Raw genomic sequence first — 21122 nt, 5'->3', positions numbered from 1 at the left:
CATCCCTGCTCGGTGGCCTCCTCAGATTGTGTCAACATGCCGTAGCTGTAAGTGGTGACATCAAAGGCGTGTTTCCTCAGATCCAGTTACCAGTTGACAAACCGGTGCTACTCTTCATCTGGCAGAATATGCATAGAACTGAAGAACCGAGCATCTATGAGTGGCAGGTCTTGCCATTCAGCACGACTTGTAGTCCCTGTTGCGCCATCTACGCTCTGCAGCAACATGTTCAGGACAACATTGGAGGCTAACGAAGAGCTTGTGAAGTTTTACGTAGACAACTGCCTTCAAAGCATCCCCTCTGCTGATGAAGCAAGAAACCTTGCTAATGGACTGTGGCAGTGGCTCCATACAGGAGGCTTTGAGATACGACAGTGGGCTAGCAATGTACCAACTGTCATCAAGCACCTACCACCCGAGGCCAGATCGGAAAGCAGCAAACTGTGGCTTTCACAAAGTAGCACGGATCTCCAGGAACCAACCCTGTGGCTATGATGGAACTGCCTCAGAGGCTCCTTGGGATACAAGCACTGCACTGTGGAGCGCTCCAAACCTACAATGAGGAATATATACAGCATGCTCACCCTTCAATACAACCCACTAGGCTAAATCAGGCCTTTCACAACCCAAGCCAATGTACTCGTCCAGGACCTGTGGAAAGAAGGGATAGGTTGGGATGACCCCATTCAGCCTCAGAGGCTGCTGGAAAGATGACTTGTCTGGGAACAAGACATTCCTGACCTTGTCCAGATGGAACTCCCCAGAACATACACACCACCATATGCTGACAGTCAACCAGAGATCTGCACATATTCGGTGATGCGTCAGAGAGAGCATATGGCTATGTTGCCTACATGTGGACTGTGGATGACCAGAAGCAGGTGAACATTTACTTCGTTCTGGCCAGGTCTCGCATTGTGCCAAAGAAGCAGCTGTTGATGCCACGCTTGGATTTGAGTTCTGCATTCACTGGAGCTCAGCTGGCCAGTGTCCTCCAAGCAGAACTCACCCTGCCCATCGGACAAGTCATCCTCTGGTCCAATTCCACCACAGTCCTTCATTGGCTCAAGTCAGAATCTTGTAGATACAAGGTCTTTGTAGGAACTCGAGTTACAGAGATTCAGAACCTTACGGATGTAGCCAACTGGAGGTATGTGGATACCGCGAACCACAGAGCAGATCACATCACTCGGTCCAGGCCATCATGTCAAACCGGTCTATACCTTCTAACAGTCGTCTGGGTCCCTTGTCTCCTGAGTATGATAAGGATTCGGGACTCATTAGAGTTGGCTTTAGACTGCAAAGAGCAGAGCACCTGGACATGGATTCTATGCACCCCATCGTCTTGGATCCAAATCATCCGCTGACCAAGCTACTCATTCAAGATTTCGACGAGACTCTCCTCCATCCCGGCCCAGAGATGGTTCTGGCAGAACAGAGTCATAGATACTGGATTCTGCGGGGAAGGGAAGCCAGCCGGAAGTTTCAGAACACCTGTTTGCAATGGCAAAGATTGATTGCCAAACCTGAAGTTCCAAAGATGGCGAACTTACCTTCTGCTCATCTGCAACTGTACAAGCCACCCTTTTACTCTACCGGAGTGAATTGTTTTCGGACCATTGAAAATAGATATTGGACGGCTCAACAAAAAGAGATGGGGCATCATCTACATATGCATTGAGCAGCCACTACACCCACTTGGACCTCCTGGAGAGCCTGGATGCCGATACCTTCCTGATGTCTCTAAGACGCTTCATTGCACGTCGAGGCAAGCCTTTCAAGCTTCTTTTGGACAATGGTACGAACTTCGTTGGAGGAGACCGACAACTGCGAGAGGCCTTCAAAGTGATGGCCCCCCACCTGAAGGAACAGTTGGCCAAACAGAGGATAACATTCCAGTTAAACCCGCCAAGCCCTCACTTTGTTGGAACGTGGGAAAGAGAGGTGAACACAGTGAAGATTGCTCTCAAATCTGGGGCTCCATGCAACATCTCACCCTGTGGGGTCAAAATGATCACAAGAACGGTGAGCACACGGGGGGACCTAGTGAATGACCTAGTGAATGGGGCTGTTTTTCTGCAAAGGGACCAGGACGACTGATCCGTGTAAAGGAAAGAATGAATGGGGCCATGTATCGTGAGATTTTGAGTGAAAACCTCCTTCCATCAGCAAGGGCATTGAAGATGAAATGTGGCTGGGTCTTTCAGCATGACAATGATCCCAAACACACTGCCCGGGCAACGAAGGAGTGACTTCGTAAGAAGCATTTCAAGGTCCTGGAGTGGCCTAGCCAGTCTCCAGATCTCAACCCCATAGAAAATCTTTGGAGGGAGTTGAAAGTCTGTGTTGGCCAGCAACAGCTCCAAAACATCACTGCTCTAGAGGAGATCTGCATGGAGGAATGGGCCAAAATACCAGCAACAGTGTATGAAAACCTTGTGATGACTTACAGAAAACGTTTGACCTCTGTCATTGCCAACAAAGGATATATAACAAAGTATTGAGAAACTTTTGTTATTGACCAAATACTTATTTTCCACCAGAATTTGCAGATAAATTCATAAAAAATCCTACAATGTGATTTTCTGGATTTTTTCCCCTCAATTTATCTGTCATAGTTGAAGTGTACGTATGATTAAAATTACAGGCCTCTCTCATATTTTTAAGTGGGAGAACTTGCACAATTGGTGGCTGACAAAATACTTTTTTGCCCCACTGTAAATAAGGTATTTCTGTTTTTTGTTTTTTTATAAATTTGCAAATAATTATAAAAACCTCTTTTCGCTTTTTCATTACGGGGTATTGTGTGTTGATTGATGAGGGAATTTAAAAATATATATTTTAGAATAAGGCTGTAACGTAACACAATTTGAAAAAAGGGAATGGTGTCTGAATACTTTCTGAATGCATTGTATATGCCCATATATGCATATATACTGTATGTTTTCAAACATACACTATATATACAAAAGTATATGGACACCCCTTCAAATGAGTGGATTCAGTCGAAATCAAATCAAATTGTATTTGTCACATACACATACTGCCACGGTCAACTGTAAGTGATGTTATTGTGAAGTGGAAACATCAAGGAGCAACAACAGCTCAGCCACAAAGTTGTAGGCCACACTGATCAGAGAACGAGACCGCCGATTGCTGAAGCCCGTAAAGCTTAAAAATCTTCTGTCCTCGGTTGCATCAATCACTACCCAGTGACAAACAGCCTCTGGAAGCAAAGTCAGCATAATAACTGTTGGTCGGGTGCTTCATGAAATGGGTTTCCATGTCTGAGCAGCCGCACACAAGCCTAAGATCACCAAGCGCAATGCCAAGCGTCGACTGGAGTGGTGTAAAGCTTGTCACCATTGGACTCTGGAGCAGTGGAAATTGGCAACAGTCTTTTGCACATTTATCAGCAAAGATAAAATAACAATAATTCCATGGAATCAACTGACCAGAGTCAGACATGCGTTTGGTGTGTCTGGTACCATTCCAAAGATTCCATTCCAGCCATTACAATGAACCGGTCCTCCCAGAGCTCCTCCCACCAGCCCGCTCTGCTTTATAGCATTGGAACAATGACAACCTGCAAGGTAGGGTTACATACAAAAGCATCATATTGTAAGTTATCTCACATTGCAACTTATTCTGATGATTAAAGGGCAGGGGGGAAAAGATATAGAACAACTCCATTTCAACGGCTGTTTGAGCGAGTTTGTTGTTTTCGGGGTAGGCTTTCTTTGCTCTGTTGATAGCCCAAGAGCTGACTTTGGTGTTTAACAATGGGAGGTCCTCCTCCCTCTGATGCTGAAGGCCAGTGGGCCTGATCCAAAAAGCATATTTCCTAGAAAGCTTCACTTCCTTGCCAAGAATATCATTGTGTTTATTGTTCATTCCCATGTCCAGAAACAACATACAGAGACTTAAATATTCAGCGCCATGCCCTTCATCTTTTAAGCAGAAAAGTGTGCTTGTATGTACATGCATGTGTAACAGTATAACTTTAGACCTTCCCCTCGCCCATACCGGGCGCGAACCAGGAATCCTCTGCACACATCAACAACAGTCACCCACGATGCATCGTTACCCATCGCTCCACAAAAGCCGCCACCCTTGCAGAGCAAGGGGAACTACTACTTCAAGATCTCCGAGCAAGTGACGTCACTGATTGAAACACTATTTAGCGCGCAACACCGCTAACTAAGCTAGCGTTTCGCATCCGTTACACTCACCCCCTTTTGACCTCCTCCCTGTTCCGCAGCAACCAGTGATCCGGGTCAACAGCATCAATGTAACAGTATAGCTTTAGACCGTCCCCTCGCCCATAACCGGGCGCGAACCAGGGACCCTCTGCACACATCAATAACAGTCACCCACGAGCAAGGGAAACTACTACTTCAAAGTCTCAGAGCAAGTGACGTCACCGATTGAAACACTATTTAGCGCGCACCACCGCTAACTAAAGCTAGCGTTTCACATCCGTTACACATGAGTGTATGTGTATGTGTGTGAATGCTTGTGTATGCGCACGTGCATGGATTTACATGTATATGTGTGTGTGTGTGAGCGAGCGAGCGAGAGAGAAAAAATGAGAGTGTGTGTATCACATTCAAACCATATCCAAGGATACTGACTAACAGATGCAGTTCCAATGATGGATGTGATAATGATGTTTGCTCATTCAATGATGATGAGGGGATTATGTTTCAGCTTCAGCGTAGTAGACCATTGGGAGAATTATCCACACATCCAAGAAAGTCATAAACATATTGGGGGTTATGGGCATGCTGACAAATTACTATTCACATGCATTTAGGTCAGGGGTTCATCCAGTGAGGTTTCAGGTTAAAATAATCTACCAAAGTAAAATATAATAACATGATGGTGTATTATTTATTCTGTGGGTCTATGCAACACTACAAAAGAGTGACAGGACAGGTGCATCTCACATACTAAATGTTTCCCAGATAACTGTAGCATACCTGTTTTTCCAGCATTATCATCCTCTCAGATTCATGACCTTAACATCTCTTCTCGTGCATGTTCAGGATATATTCTCTTTTCTTCTGCACCAGCATCCAGCATTTTGATAACGATATTATCCACAGTGATGCTCGTGCATAAAATCAGCGTGTATGTTTATCCTTGTGGAAATGTGCAGTGAGTCCAGCACCACCTTGAGATGACGTACTGTAGTAGGACAACAGTTACTGTACTCGTCTATTCAGCTATTAGTCTAAACTACACAGTAAATTGCAGCATTCGTGCATTTAATTTCTATCTTCATCCTCTATCTTCATTGTGCCCTCCTGCAACCATGGGAAGCATGCAATGCGCACTGGTCTGATTTGAACAATTTCATGCGATTTCTTTATTTGCAATTGTTAATTTAGCCCCCCCCCCAAATAGTCATATAAGTGAAGTTAAATAAATAATACAAATGACGGGTCATATAATGCCTGATCATATCATTTTGCTTTGGTGTACATAGCAGCATCACGCAGTGATTTATTCTGTCCATTTATCTTATGTTAGGAAATGATTTACAGCTGTGCACCGAGACTGGCAAAAAAAAGAACTGGCCTACCGATGTCAAATATCTATATCTATTTTCTGCCTTCTGTCCGGCTCTTAGGTAGCAGACAGACGTTTTTTTTACAGTATGCCCGACCTTAAGCTTCTAAAACATTGATGTTGACGCTCTTGAACACCCCAACACCCCACCAAATCGTAAATCGATACTATGTTCTTGAACAAGTCCCTACGCACTGCATTGTGGGAATGTATGTAAAAGCAAGATGGCAGCTTCCTGCGCGAGAACTGTCGGTAAGATCGGCTGGCACATTTTGGAGTCTGCAGCATGTCTTGCTGGGAATATTGCCTCTCTGGTTCCAAGGGTCTCGCTGCATAGATCAAGCAGGGCACACGGAACAGGCGGTTCAGGATTCCGATCCAAACTGCCCTTCACCCCTCTGCGCGGTGGCCGTGTCCTGGGGTGTGCGTTCCTGCTTGGAGGGGACTTGGCTTGTATAAAACAATACAGTTGTCTGTCCAACATCACCTTGCTGAAGAAGAAGATGCCAAGGTAATAGGCAATAATATTAGCTATGAAATGTATTTTCATTGATGTCCATATAGTCTACCTGAAGCAAAGCATGGCAACCTGTCGGTGGTTTGCCTAATAAATCAGATGGAACGCATCGCCACATTCAGAACTACTGGCTGGTGTACTTTTGTCATGTAGTTTGCCCAATGTTACATCCACGTTCAACCACATTTGGCCTTTTTAAATATGTTTGCAGTTCATAAAATGTTTCTGACTTGTACGTCTTCCACAGGCTTATTCTGATGGTGGCCTGAAGTTGACCATGTACCAGTACAAGACCTGCCCGTTCTGCAGTAAAGTGCGAGCTTTTCTGGACTACCATCGGATTCCATATGAGATTGTGGAGGTCAACCCTGTCATGAGGTGTCATGAGGAAGGAAATCAAGTGGTCAATTTACAGAAAAATGCCAATCCTAATGGTGAACAATGATGTGGTTATTTAGGGTCAGACAGGCTTCCTGTATATATTTGGCTTGGAAAACGTACCTCATTCCAGGGATAAGAAGTGCGTTCTCCGAATAGTCCCATTAGCCTAACTGTTACAAAGAGAAGATTGGACGACTTCTAGTTTTTTTTAGCAGTTGCTCAGTCTTCTGTGTAACAGTGGGGATAATGGGACAATTTGAAGTACATTTCTCGCACCGGCTCTACAGTGTCTTAATCTACACAGGAAGCCTGTCCGACCATAGTGCACCTGTAAGCAAGTGGGTCGGATCTGATGGCTAGGCTTGGTATTAGTTACAGGTGTCTATGGGATGATGGAAAACTTGTCATGTGATCGCTCTCCTTCTGTGCTCTTGACCTATCAGCAACTGAATGATTCCTCAGTAATAATCAGCGCTTTGAAGACAGTTGGTGAGCAAGTAAGTAGCTACCTCCTGAGAAGCGTTCTAGTTGTTTTTTCTTTTACATAAAGTGGTCCTTCTTGATCATGATAACTAAGCATTCTGAATTCTCTCTCTTCCTCCAGAGATAAAACCATCTCAGAGATTCTGCGCTGTTACCCAGAGATGAAAGTGGTCAATGAGAAGGGGAAGGAGGTGAGAGTTCAACAACAAGTAATGGTGAATGAAGCTGAAGGTCAGATGATGTACCCAGAGAAAGATTCCAGCAAGTAGGTGAACACATTGGATGCCAAATTACTGCTGCCCATAATGACAATTCTCAATGTTATTAATGAAAATTAATGCATTTGTCCAAACCTCTCTAAAGACCTACTGTGCATCACTACTCTTGATAGATTCTGTCAAGCATCATCTAGGCTTAAATGTCCTTTTCTCTTCACTGTCCATCTTCAGAGAGGAGATCAAATGGCATAAGTGGGCAGATGATTGGCTGGTTCACCTTATCTCGCCCAACGTGTACCGGTCCACTGGAGAGACCCTGGCCTCCTTTGACTATATTGTCCGTGAGGGCAAGTTTGGCACTTCTTTGCGAAGTATGTTGGAGCAGCTGCCATGTTTGTCATCTCAAAAAGATTGAAAAGTATGTGGGTGACAAAACATTTTGTGTGGTTGTCTGATACAGTGGGGCAAAAAAGTAATTTGTCAGCCTCCAATTGTGCAAGTTCTCCCACTTAAAAAGATGAGGCCTGTAATTTTCAACACTTCAACTATGACAGACCAAATGAGAAAAAAATCTTTATTTTTTTAACCCTGTTTTTTCTCCCCAATTTAATGGTATCCAATTGCTTTTAGTAGCTACTAGCTTGTCTCATCGCTACAACTCCCATACGGGCTCAAGAGAGACGAAGGTTGAAAGTCCTGCGTCCTCCGATACACAACCCAACCAAGCCGCACTGCTTCTTTAACACAGCGCGCATCCAACCCGGAAGCCAGCCGCACTGCGCCCGGCCCTGGCCACAGGAGTCGATGAGACCAATGTGTCGGAGGAAACACCGTGGACTTTCAACTTCCTCCAAAGATTTTCTATGGCATCTCCACTCCAGGACCTTGAAATGCTTCTTACGAAGCCACTCCTTCGTTGCGGGCAGTGCACCTGGCATTTTTGCTCACCTTGGTGGCGCCTTTTATACTGATAACAAGTTCAAACAGGTGCCATTAGTACAGGTAACGCTTGTTTGTAGGTGACCAAATACTTATTTTCCACCATAATTTGAAAATAAATTCATTAAAAATCTTAATGCCCGAAAATTACAGGCCTCATCTTTTTAAGTGGGAGAACCAAATACTTTTTTGCCCCACTGTATATAACTAGCCAATAATGCAGGAGTGATGTGAGACGCTGGTGTCAATGAGTGGGTGGCGATGAGACAAGGAGACATCCCTGACCGGCCAACCCATCTCCCTAACCTGGGTCGACACTAGGCCTAGCCAAAGTGTGTTTTGCATCACCCCTCGGACCTCCCTGGAATGACATGATGGAGAACACCAAGGTGAAGAGCTGAGCCTGGGCGAAAGCCATGAAGACCCAGAGTCTCTGATGGCACAGCTGGTGCTGCAGACTAAATCTGTAATGTCATGAGATGGGGAAAAGTGATTGCATTAAGATTGCATGATAGGCAGAAAAATGCAATAACATTTTGTCCTAAGGACCTTTTCCACCTGCTGCAATTTACAGAAATCTACTTCCAAGCTTGATATTGTCTGTGAAAATGCACCCAATGATTTGTTTTGCTTTTAAAAAAAACTGGCAGCAATTAGCTGTTTATACTTGTTTACTGTCTACCTGGTGTCCCCCAGTGTCAAAGCTGCAGATTTGAACAATGTCTATGACATGGGTAAAACCAAATTGGCCGTTTTAAATTTACATTACCTCCAGTCTTAGCATTTTGGGTTCCATTTTCTTTTGCCAGTTTTATTTTCCATTCAAAGGTTTAAATTTAACGAGCTAACATGACATTTGATGACGCCATGAAATTTTCCCTCTAGGTTTGATCTTCCATAAATTAGGAAATACACTTGTAATGCTTTGATGGAAAGTATACTCAATCTTATGTTAATGTTAACTTCCTGACTGCTTATTCTACCTCAGATGGTTGTTCGAGGGTTCCAGTAATGAGCAGAAAATGTATTCTCAATTATGCAGGATGGCTGCAAAGTGAAATGGGTTTAATCATTTGGGAGCTACCATTGGACAAACTTGTATTAACCAGTCTAATGTGCATACATGTAAAAAAGGTTAAATAAAAAGGGTTTTAATTCCGTAACACCGTACATTATTTTACAAGTTACACCTGTATTATTCATTTCACTCTAAGACTGCATTTAGACAGGCATCCCAATTATGATCTGTGATTGAGCTGCCTGTGAACGCAGCCTCAACGGTTTGGTACAAGCTCAGCACTAACAGAGTGGTAAATGCAAACCTCACACTATATAAAAACAGCTAATTACATGTCAATGTACAAATTATAAACATGTTGGTGGATTCCATTCCATTATGACCACCCTGACAAAATGACTTGAATAGGGGACGTCATGATTGAGTACTCAGATCTAAAAGCAGTCAAAAAAAGATAAATACAAAGAAACAAAAAGGGAAAGAAATCCCTCAGTTTAAAATAAGTAATACCATATGAATTTGGTAAAGCAAACTAATCACATTACACTGAATCAGGGAAAAAGCCTTTAACTGTACAGCAAGAAGCTACATAACTACCCTATTAGTATAATGTTCTCAAGGGTAAGGAGAAAAACAACAGATATGACTATGTAGTAGGATTAGCACGAAGATTGGATAAAATGGTTCATGTTGCAGTCACGATACAAGCCAGTTATAATTTGGTTTTAGCCAACTATACTAAGTATACATACTATTAAGCAAATTGATCAGGATATAGTGCATCATTGCAAACATAACTTCCACATCAAGACTGAGCTTCTCTACCTAGTGCATTCTATGAGTTGTGGACTGGGGTGATGCAGCCTTGAATCCAACTGATGCGTCATGTCCAAAACCTTCTTTCCCATCCTTCCATCCCCCACTCAGGATCTCCAGAAGTGAGAGCTCAGCTGGCCTTTGGGGGGAGAGATCTGCCTGCTTCTTAATGAACTCTGATAGGGAGACAAAAGAAAACACAGGATCATTTTTGACCAATTTTAAGAGTTCAGTAGGTTTTAAAGACAGTGCATCAGTGTCAGTTAAACAACGGTGCCTATGATACTGTGCTATAACTTGGCCTTGCAGCACACTAACCTCCAGGAACTGCTTGAGCCTCGTGACTGAGCCCGCCTGGCCTTGGCTGGTGACAGCTTCAATCCTAAGAAAGGACAAATGACAACATGAAGTCTGAGCATTGACAGAGCGGCCAAGGTAGAGTGTACCACAAAGTTACAGCAGACTATTTTGTTCTGATGTAAAACTGAACTGCTGAGAGTGGCGATTGTACCTTGGCAAGTACTCCTCTTGGATGAGCAGAATGAGCTTCCAAAACTGAACCTGATATTGCTTCATCAGGGCGTTGCCACAGACCTAAGGGAAGACCGAGAACAGGGGACGTCAGTGACCTGCATAAAATGTCTAGTCCAGAGACCGTCTTTGGAGACAGGTGTCAGAGACATGACTCATCACCTCTAGGAAGTCAAAAAGGAGTGTTGCCGTGACGTCTGCCAGGGGCTCCATGTTCAGCATCTGAGCCAGCCAGCGCCAGCCGTTGTTCAGCCCATGTGGGTCAGGCTGGACACAATGATAATAAAAGGTCAGCCTAATAACAGTATACGATTGGGGGGGGGTCAGTGAAGTGCTTTGACATAGTGATATTAGCATTCGTTATGTAAACAATGTAGGATTGTTGATACCCCTTGCTTGGAGCCATAAGGCCATCTGAGCTGTATCATAGCAGCATAGAGGCGGATCATTCCTGACATCCTCTTCAAAAAGCTGTCCTGAGCTTCCACCCCTCCATCTTCCACACGGTAGCCTAAGATTCTGGTGGGACACAGAACAACACTTCAGCCAGAGCAACTAACCTCATCTGCTTAGATTGTGGAAGCATCGCACTTAAAATGCAGCATTGGTGTTTTCAACCCAAAGTCATGGAATTACATCAATTTCTGTTTCATTACAGTTTGTTCCAGATGCATTGCAAAACAGTGTGATGCCTCACTGACTTCTGATATTCCTCTACAGATGTGCCATCCTTCATAGGTGGGTAGTGGGGCACGGCGTAGGGGCATTTCTTATGAAGGTGGGCGAGGATGAAGTCTCCGACTTTGGGGTGAAGCTCCCACACCCCAGAGGCCACCACAGCGATGGGGAAGGCTGCCTCGTGGTGGGACGCCACCTCCTCCTCTCCTTGTTTCTAGAGAAACACATTGACAAGGAAGCATTTAAGAGCTCTATGAAAAAAGACACTACAGTCTTTTATTTGTATGACTATGGGAGTATAAAACGTAACAGAAAAGTTAGGCAATTAGGAAGAAGTATAGAATTGTAAAGAGATAATACAGACCAATAGTGCTGTGTCTCCAGCAGTTCAAGCCAAGGTCATGTGAACTCACCACAAACTTCTCGGCCAGTTTGTAGCTGACAAAGTCCAGGCCGTTGGGATGCTGGGAGGTGGAGACAGACTTCCCTCCGGATACCACTGATCTCCCAGACAACAGCTTGTCAATCTTGTCAAATATTTCCCTGAGCTTGGAACCTGGGTATTTGACAAACATGGCGCAGACAATTTCAATCTCACGATTATTATAGCAATGTTCACCTTCTTTCACGTTCCCATAGATAAAATGATTGTCATTATAAGCCTCCGAGCCCTCTCCATAACCCAGACGCACCTGAGATACTGGAGATCTGGCTGACAGGGATTGTGGCTGCCTTCTGGAGCTCCATTCTTAGTTTCTTTGTCTGAAAAACAAATGTAAAAGGTAATAGGAACAAAAGGGTAATGTTGCCATTTGTTTGTAATTTAGCTATTAATGTGAAGGTGTATCATAACATGGGAACTGCATTTTCTTATAATGGCACAGTTCATTCCTCACCCATGCACAGTTTCAACCAACCTGAATATCCTTAGTGTTGTTCAAGCCTTCAAAGGACTGTGCACACTGGTTAGCAGAGTCCTGCAGCTCTTGGTACCACTTCAGGGTGCTCTGCTCAGCTTTGGTCTGCAGGCCTTTGGAAAGAAGAGTGCTTTTTAAACCCTTTGTTCACTACCTAACCTTTCACTCATTTCATACATACCCTATGTAACCAAACAAAGACAATCCTTTCACCCATCCATTTATCCTCCCTCTCCTTACCCTTTTTCCGTGCCTTCTCTTTGGCTGACAGAGCTGCACTCTTCTTCTGCTCTTCCTGCTGGGCCTGCAGCATTGCCATCTTCCTGCGTTCCTCTTCCTCCTCCTGCTGCTTCTTCCTCTTCTCCTGGGCCTGGGCAGCCGCCTCTTGCATCACCCGGATGAGTGACCTCATCTCATGCAGTGCCCGCTCTGCCACAGTCATGTCCTCCACACTGGGGAACTCCCCCTACACAATCACAATCACAACGACTTACCCATATTGAACAGAAAAAGGTCATAAACAGGATGAAAACAATAGATATTATTCCCCACTCCCCCAAAGCATGGGTCTACTTCGACAAAGACAATCATAGATGAGGGATAAAGAGAATCACACTGACCTCCGCTGTCATGCGCACCACCTCTGACACCTGGGAGCATAGCTGGTTGGCACGGGTGCTATAGGATGTGAGATCAGGGGAGGGGCCTGACTGGGTGGGTGCGGCCAGCTCCAGGAGCTGATTGAGTTGAAGTATCTCTTCCTGGATGGCATTGAGAGCACGCAGTCTCTCCCTACCCTCCACCTGTCTCTGCCTCTCAAATTCCGCCTCCCGCAAACGCTGTTGCTCCGCTTCCCGCAGGCGCAGGTTCAGGATCTGTGAGGGGCGGAGGTTTTTCAACCTGTATCTAAATACAACTGTTTTGCATTTTGCTTTCTGAAATTCCAATGTTTAAACTTTCAATACCTTTATTCTGTTCTTGTGCTCTTCTTTCAACTTTTCTTGGCGCCCAATGCTTTCTTGTGTTCTTTTAAACAAGAGAAAGACAAGCAACAAATGAAGATTCTTGACATTTAACACATTTTCAATTCTGTCACAGGGACAGCAGCATATTGGTGGGTGAAAAGGAGACGATTATGCTTTAGAGATAAAAACTAGCAGTGCGTACTCTCTTTCCATCATGTCCCTCATACTCTGGTCCTCCTGTCTCTGCTTCAGCTCCATCAACTCCTCAAAGCGTTTGAGCTGCTCCGACTCACGACTCGCAACTGAGGCCACCAGCTTCTCCTGCAGCTCCTGCCTCAGACTCAGCTCCATCTGCACCAGGACATTCAAGAGTCTAGATTAGGTATGAAATGCTATCTTAACATAATGCAATATATACAGCACCAGTCAAAAGTTTGGACGCACCTACTCATTCAAGGGTTTTTCTTTATTTGTACTATTTTCTACATTGTATAATAATAGTCAAGACACCAAAACAATAAAATAACACATGGAATCATGTAGTAATCAAAAACAGTGTTAAACATGTGGAAACTCTTCAAAGTAGCCACCCTTTGCACACTCTTGGCATTCTCTGAACCAGCTTCACCTGGAATGTTTCAACAGTCTTGAAGTAGTTTGTTGGCTGCATTTCCTTCACTCTGCATTCCAACTCATCCCAAACCATCTCAATTGGGTTGAGGTCGGGTGATTGTGCAGGCCAGGTCATCCAATACAGCACTCCATCAGTCTCCTTCTTGGTCAAATAGCCCTTACACGGCCTGGAGGTGTGTTTTGGGTCATTGTCTTGTTGAAAACAAATGATCGTCCCACTATGCGCAAACCAGATGGGATGGCGTATCGCTGCAGAATACTGTGGTAACCATGCTGGTTAAGTGTGCCTTGATTTCTAAATAAAAATCACTGACAGTGTCACCAGAAAAGCACTCCCACACCTCCTCCATGCATCACAATAGGAACCACACATGCAGAGATTATCCCTTCACCTACTCTGCGTCTCACAAAGACACAGCAGTTGGAACCAGAATTCTCAAATTTGGACTCATCAGACCAAAGGATATTGCTTGTGTTTCTTGGTCCAAGCAAGTCTCTTCTTCTTATTGGTTCCCTTCAGTAGTGGTTTCTTCGCAGCAATTTGACCATGAAGGCCTGATTCACACAGTCTCCTCTGAACAGTTGATCTTGAGAAGTGTTTGTTACTTGAACTCTGTGAAGCACTTATTTAAACTTTTGACGGGTACTGTAGATATTTTGTTGTTATGGTACACGGGTCACCTGTCTGATGCACGCCTGTCTGAGTGGACTAATACATTGCGGAGGCCGCGGGGATGGCACACCAGTATCACATTTACCATTCTAATCTACAATGTTGGTTTGGTTACGGTAATTGCTGTTAATGCATTCAATATATTATTATGCCATGTTGATGCATGAACATGATAACTAAGAAAAAAAGAAAAGAGCTTTTGCAACCTTAGCTTTGGCACGATGTTTCTCCTCACAAATGCGTATACATCCTTCCATTTGAGTTGCCCTGGGAGACAGCAGTGAGATGGTGGGAGAAGGAATGGGGTTGGTGACTGGACTGAGATTTTTGCTGGCATCTGGGGCACTGTCCTCATCACCAACAATCTGCGGTGGATCGATATGAAGACAAATGTGGTGAGTTCATACGAATGTAAAATAAAATAGTGTGCAGAGGGAGTTACATAATGGTATAAACAAAGCGGGAAAGAGACTTGCCTGCTCTGTGACTTTCTTCAACCTGGGGACCAGTAGTGGAGAAGAGAGGGGAGTGGGCTGAGCATTGGCTGAAGGGAAGGGGCTGGTTGAGGAGACTGGGGCCTCCTCAGACAGGCCTGTGCTTGGGTCAGTGGAAGCAGAGCCCAATGAGCAGGTCTTCTGAAGCGCTCGAGGGCTCATGTTAAGCCTCTTCAAGATGAGCCCAGAGAGTGGGGACAAGCTAGGAGCTTCATTACAACCTGACAAAATATCCTGCAGGGACGAGAAAGGATCATACCAGTAACGTTATCACATATCTAATTAAATTAAATGCATATTTAAAACGTGTCCAATGTTGGCTAGAATACTGAAATCGTAGACATACCATGGTCCAGCAAGGTAGCAGACTAATAATTACATTGGTGATGTTGTAACTTCGTTTTTGTCAGTTAGCGAATGCAGAACATGCGAAACAACTTTGAACCTTTGAGCTAACGTTATATATGTGAAGCCGTTAGTTAGCATGCAAACGTTCATTACCTCCCCCTTTTCGAGCCAGTCTGGGTTGTATTTCAGTCTTCCCTTTGGTGAGTTTTTCAAGGCCTCCAATGTATCCCATCGTAAACTTTCAGCAGGCATTTTGGCGTGTAAATAAACACACGACAAACACTATAAGAGACAGGTGATTATTAGGCTAGCTGCTGATTGCGGTATAAGTGCCACTGAAAGTCAAACTCCGACGTGGTCCATTTCCGACTCTGATAAATCTATGGTTCCGAGTCGAGGCTGTTTATCCTCAAAGCTACTTTGTCCTCATAATGGGTAAAATCGTAACATGTTGTGAACAATGTTCATCTAAATACTGGGTGTAAAAGCTGGATAACTATCTAGATTTTTTCCTTCATTTTCTGAGTTTGTTGTTTGTGAAACACACCAGACTGTCCATTCTCATTTTAAGCATTTGTTACTGTTATTGTTAAACAGTACAGTACATTTCAACTGAATATAAAAAATAGAACTCATACAGCTCATACAATATAATTCTAAGAATATTCAATCCGATTGGTGAGTGTGTGTGTCGAGAGCTTGATAGGACAGAGTCACCAAACACATTACTGTATGAAGCTTTGAGAAACTGAACATAATCCTGCAGGCTGCGGTTTGTGGAGTCAGATTGTTCCAGTCTCTCCTTCAGGTTCCTCAACTGATTCCAGAATATTCATTCCATCTGCAAAGAAAGAAGGACTTCCATATCAGTTCAGTTTGACAGAGTTATCATAGTTGTGTATCATTCCTTATTATGGTGTTTTAGATTTTATAGTTTGTATAAATAGTATTCCTGTCCATTGCAATTGTTTGCAAAGTTGTAACAAATATTTTACTAGATATTGGATGTATAATGTATAACACATATAGATAACTCTCTAGAAAACCAGGTCTGTGGGTTAAAATGTCTCACTCACATCCTCTTTGCTTCTGCGTAACTGACTGAACTCTGTCCTACTGAGTCCCAACTGACTCTCCAGGTCCAGAGCCCTGGCCTGGCTGAACCTCTTTGAATAAAGCCCGCTGTAGGTTCTGATCCACATAAAAGTTGAAGAAGTCCAACCAAAATGATCAAGTTGACACTTAATAAAGAACATAAAAATAAATAAAAAACACTACATTTAAATCTTGACACTGAAACATAAACTGAAATACTGCACAGGTATTTGAGTGATGTTCAGTAGTAAGACAGACCTGTCTCTGTCTGGCCTTGAGGGGCTGCTCCAGCTGCTTGGAGAGGATGCTGCACTCCCGGACCTACTCCTCAAGCTGTTTCTGGGTGCTGTGATTCGTCTCTGAGATCTCCAGCTTTAAGCAGTAGTCCTCTGACTCTAAGCGGGCCCTCTGAACCTGCAGCACAATTGTCACATATCAATTCAAAATCTTAGCTACAGACTGGATAGCATGCAGCATTATAGCTGGATTATAACACCTTGATTGAAGTACAGCCGACACTCCGATAGGCTGATCAACTGTACCTTGCTCTTATAGTTTTCCACCTGTCTCTCTAGCTTCTTGACTGAACTCTTCAGCTGCTGCGCTTCAGACTGGGGCTGTGTCAGGTTCTACTCTGCAACAGACAGGGTGGTCTCAAAAAGAAGATCCACAAATAACCTGACATTCAAAGATACAGAATGGTTTGTCATCTTCAGTCCTTATCAAGGTTTGATATTCTATAGTTTATTACACTTGATGACTGAAAGAGAAACACGTTTACCTTCTGTCTCTGGTTCTCTAGTTTGTTGACGGAGTTGTCAGAGGTGAAGCGGTGCGGCCGGATCAGGAGCCCAACCGTCTCAGCACGACCTTTCTCCACCACAGTGTGGATCTGTGCAGCCATCTTGGTCACCTGGCTGCACAGACAGACAACAAAACACATAATGCAGTAATCAGAAAGGAAGAAATGCCTGCAAAATACACTTATTTCAAGGTTCTGGACAACTTCTTTTTTAAATAAAAATTAAAAATCAAAATCAAATCCAAAGACAAACCATTATGAATCATTCACATGAAACATGTCTTGAATGCCTCATGGTAGTCACAATTACTGGCTCTCAGCATCTTGCTGCAAAACTCAACAACAAAGGAGATACAGCAGGAGGCACAAAGGAGATACAGCAGGCCCTGCTGGAGCAGTAGGAGGAGATACACTTCTTGAGAACAGTGATTTCCACTTCAAGCTGCCTCTTTGCAGTCACCTCTTTGGAGTGGCGGCAACACCAGCTCTCAGCTGAAAAAAGAGCCTCTGCCACCTTAGTCTCCTGAATGATGTCACACAAATACATAGGGCAGTGTGACACTTGGGCCGCTTGTTAATTGTGACACTTGGACCGCTTGGTAATGTATCTACATGTGTTCCTCCCATATAATATAATTCACAGGATCACACCCAACCCCCTTGTTTCCATCCAAACACCACATGTCAACACGTGAGAGTAGCCTGAGGACCTGTGTGTGTCAGACCTTCTCCAGCAGCTTTGCAGAGAGCTGTCTGGTTGAATCGTCACTGTGCTCTGCTCTCTGCCTCTGTGTCTGGTGTGCCTGCTTCAGACTCTCTTTGTTCTCTTCACTCTGCTGCTTCAGCTCCTCCAGCTGGTCCAGCAGGGCCTGTATCTCCTGATGTATCTCCTTTGTGCCTCCTGCTGTATCTCCTTTGTTGTTGAGTTTTGCAGCAAGATACTGAGAGCCAGAAAAGCAGAAACAACATTTGAAATGTCATCTATGACAATGGATATGCACCACACAGTGAAAGGAAAATTCAGTCATGGATACACACTACTTTTTCTGCTTCTTTGTCCGCCAGTCTCTCCAGTAGGCCTTGCCTCTGCTTTGATGTCCTCAATGATTCTGTCTATCAATTAATTTAAAAAAAATTTTTTAAGAATGCTCAATATATGGGGCATTGAACAGTCAGCCTTGTGCACGAGGAAACAGAATCAATAGAACATATTTTCTGGTACTGTCCATCGGTGGCTCGCTTATGGAGTCAGGTCCAGGAATGGTTGCTATGTCATAATATCAGAGTTCAGATTGACCTGCAAACTGCATTGTTATGGAAAATATCATTATACTCTTGGGTAAAACATTTATTTTTAAGGCAATATCGGTATACATTTTTACAAATAGGGAGGTTCAGGAACCCCAGTAAGACATCATAGTAAAATGGAGGGATGTATTGCAAAAAGGAAATAGCAAAATGGCATTATACAGGGAAAGATGGGTTAATCTGTGGATATCGGTGGGTTGGAGTTAAGATCTGAATGAATGGTGGATTGGCTGTTGTGGGTGAAAATCCAGCACTTGAAGAGAGAGGAGATTCTGAATATTTAATGATTTAACTACATGTACCGTAGATGTGACCAAAATAGCTGTAAGTAGCAGTAAAAGTATTGTTGTCAGTTAGTTTACTCCAATTAGGGTAGGGATGGTAGAGAAGGGGGGAAGTATAAAGGGAAAACATTTCAAATAAGGGATTGGAAATTATGCAAACAATTAAAATGATAGAACCTACAATCTATCTGCAAAATTAAATCATTGTTGTTCTTCCAATCAAAATATAAGACCACAATTCTTATTGTCATTTTCCATTTTCCTGCAAAGACACTGACACCTTGTCAATCTAAGCAAGTCCATGTATTGGGGAGAGTACCTCTTGTTCATGGCACTCCCTGAAGAATTCTCAGAGAGTGCAGCTCACCTTTTTCAGCCTCATTCAGGGCTGTCAACTGTGTGGCTACTGCCACCCCATCAATCTCTGCTTCTACCAGCTTCCTCAGTGGCATGTCTCTTTCCCCATGTAGAGTCCCCGACTCAGCCCTTTATGAAATGGAAAGATTAAAACCAAGCTAGTCCTAAACTGCCTCACACATTTTTACATTGTCTTGTGAATGTTTGCAAACGTATGCATGATGACTAAATGTGCTCATGTCATGATATTACTCCACACCTGTTGTGGCCAGTCTCCCACCTCTTACTTTGGGAGTGTTGGAGGAAGATGTTCTCTCATTTTCCAAGGACCAGGTCTTTGGTGGAATCCAGCAGATCCTCCTCCTGCTCGTCAATGACATGCTGGCATGCACTCAGATACTCAGACTGGTGCGCCAGCAGACAGAAACACACACACACGCCCAGTTTCTTTGTTTATATGACACATTTATGCAACAAACAAGAGGGTACTAGATATTGCTGATTGCAAGTGAGAACTTTGCTCTGTAAGTTGTGATAGTGGGATAGCCTCTTCCAGGGTTTGTTGTGTAAGGGGCAAACATTGAATTGTACACACTATATATTATCAACTGACATACCTCATTCTTCAGAGATCAAACATTCATCATGAGTCTACCAATCTTTTTCTATATTTGTTACACTGGCCATGCATCCTCTGCTCTTGTTCATCCTCATGAGACAGGTCAGTCAACTGCTCCAGACAGTATGAAGGCCCCTGAGAGTCATGAAAATCAATATTGGTAGTATATCTAATGATATCGTGCGTGATATATCTTTGGGAATAGTGAGCAATAATGTATGTTAATAAATGTGAAATGTAAGCTATGTCCATTGCACTGGATGAAAATGTATCTGTGAGGAGCAAATCATTTACTTGCAGGACCTCCCACTTGTGTCATCCCAGTGGAGGTTCTTCCTGGGTCCAGCACCCAGGGGACCATGGCACAGAGCTGCCCAATATTCCCTTTGATGTTGTACACCTCTTTGATTGGCAGTCATGGCTTAACTGTTATAGGCCCACTTTATTTCAAAGGTTGAATCCGTGTTTGTTTATAACTCTATTGACTAAACGTTTACTAACCTGTGGCGTCTTTTCAGTGCAGCTCTTCTCTTCAAGTGTACACGCGTTTTCAACCAATAACTTAATCTAGAGTTGGAGCACACTACACAACATAATTTGCACTAGTAGGGCAACTAGCTGCTAGAAAGTCACAAGACAACCTGAGATAAGAACTGTACCCGGGAGCATGATCACTCCATGCATGTCCAGCAAGCTGAAAATCTCACAGATGTTCTTTATTCATAACCGGATTATGAATAAAAACTGGTTTGGCAAAAGTGAGTGATTTGTTTACCTGTTAAATCTCTACGGATGGGATCGGATCCGGTCATCTCTAAAGATATCGGTCTGGTGATTGGAGAACATTCGTTGGACCCACGTTCTAATTCACGTTGCCAGTAGCAACGGGAAATCCTCTGCTACACGTATAATTACCGCAAAATATCTCCTGCCTGTAGATCGCGACAACTCATTCGACCATCCTTGTAAACACGACGTAGTTTTCCAGGCCATGGGCTCAAACGAAATCAAATTTGAGCGATACATTTCGAATTTGATATGAATTGGTTGTAAACGTCCTAAGCAAGCACCATTTATGTTCTTAACCGTTTCGTCCGAACTCGCTAGTACCTGATCTGCATGACTGCACACATATGAAAGAGTAACGGGTATCCTTGCATAAATTGGCCAGCAGAGACAACCGTCAGAACGTCGGCTGCAAACACTTGTTTCACTGTATTTGTGTGTGATAATATTCGTCAAAGCCTGTGTTACGGAGGGATTCGGTGACTTGTTCCAGTTAAAGGTTAAATAAAAATAAACTTGTTATGCAGGTCCAGCGGACAATAATTGGCAACTTTATTCACTGTCGACTTGCGCCCTCACATAATAGTTACAGGGAAACTAAGAGTGCCGTCGAGCGGTTCGAACCACCTAGGTACTAACAGACATGACTTTCGGCGGAGACATTTCACCTGGTATATTGGACAGCG

The 21122-nt window shown here is 43.7% G+C and overlaps 2 protein-coding genes and 1 pseudogene across 4 annotated transcripts in view; 1 reads left to right on the top strand and 2 right to left on the bottom strand.

Moving 5' to 3' along the window:
• Positions 1 to 5262, bottom strand: part of LOC124036173 (ral guanine nucleotide dissociation stimulator-like) — a 77164-nt gene extending 71902 nt beyond the window's left edge. The window contains exon 1 of the mRNA XM_046350395.1: positions 4983 to 5262. Within this exon, the coding sequence (XP_046206351.1) occupies positions 4983 to 5003 (21 nt within the window). The 5' untranslated portion in view covers positions 5004 to 5262. The remainder of the gene's footprint in view (positions 1 to 4982) is intronic.
• Positions 5263 to 5755: 493 nt separating this feature from the next.
• LOC124035175 lies at positions 5756 to 7678 on the top strand (annotated as a pseudogene).
• A 1564-nt stretch (positions 7679 to 9242) lies between these two features.
• Positions 9243 to 20261, bottom strand: gle1 (GLE1 RNA export mediator). 3 transcript variants are annotated; one of them, XM_046350387.1, is made up of 23 exons: positions 19319 to 20261; positions 19042 to 19160; positions 17062 to 17197; positions 16823 to 16914; positions 16539 to 16694; positions 16262 to 16426; positions 15915 to 16026; positions 15339 to 15467; positions 14820 to 15071; positions 14550 to 14708; positions 13240 to 13388; positions 13038 to 13098; positions 12693 to 12947; positions 12313 to 12538; positions 12073 to 12185; positions 11848 to 11917; positions 11569 to 11711; positions 11179 to 11369; positions 10867 to 10996; positions 10640 to 10744; positions 10458 to 10540; positions 10265 to 10328; positions 9243 to 10122 (listed from the first exon to the last, which is right to left on the bottom strand). In XM_046350387.1, the coding sequence occupies exons 7-23, from the start codon at positions 15939 to 15941 to the stop codon at positions 10054 to 10056; spliced, it is 2226 nt and encodes a 741-aa protein (XP_046206343.1). In that variant the 5' UTR covers positions 15942 to 16026; positions 16262 to 16426; positions 16539 to 16694; positions 16823 to 16914; positions 17062 to 17197; positions 19042 to 19160; positions 19319 to 20261; the 3' UTR covers positions 9243 to 10053. The 3 variants fall into 3 exon arrangements, with proteins under 3 accessions (XP_046206343.1, XP_046206344.1, XP_046206345.1); XM_046350388.1 differs by having other exon boundaries at positions 16823 to 16909; XM_046350389.1 differs by lacking the exons at positions 15915 to 16026; positions 16262 to 16426; positions 16539 to 16694; ... (2 more) ...; positions 19042 to 19160; positions 19319 to 20261 and having other exon boundaries at positions 15339 to 15588.
• Positions 20262 to 21122: the final 861 nt, after the last annotated feature.

The sequence above is a fragment of the Oncorhynchus gorbuscha genome, linkage group LG05 (genome assembly GCF_021184085.1).
Source record: "Oncorhynchus gorbuscha isolate QuinsamMale2020 ecotype Even-year linkage group LG05, OgorEven_v1.0, whole genome shotgun sequence".
Taxonomy (NCBI): Eukaryota; Metazoa; Chordata; class Actinopteri; order Salmoniformes; family Salmonidae; genus Oncorhynchus; species Oncorhynchus gorbuscha.
The sequence above is the reverse complement of the archived record's forward strand: the minus strand, read 5'-3'. Positions and strand labels throughout refer to the sequence as shown.

Coding starts and splice junctions, on each gene's coding strand:
- gle1 (XM_046350387.1), bottom strand. CDS start 15,941: ATGTTCAGTTTCTCAAAGCTTCATACA. Junction 12,539..12,692: donor TGGTGCGCATGACAGCGGAG/GTCAGTGTGATT, acceptor GTGATTGTGTAG/GGGGAGTTCCCCAGTGTGGA. Junction 10,123..10,264: donor GGCTCAAGCAGTTCCTGGAG/GTTAGTGTGCTG, acceptor TCTCCCTATCAG/AGTTCATTAAGAAGCAGGCA.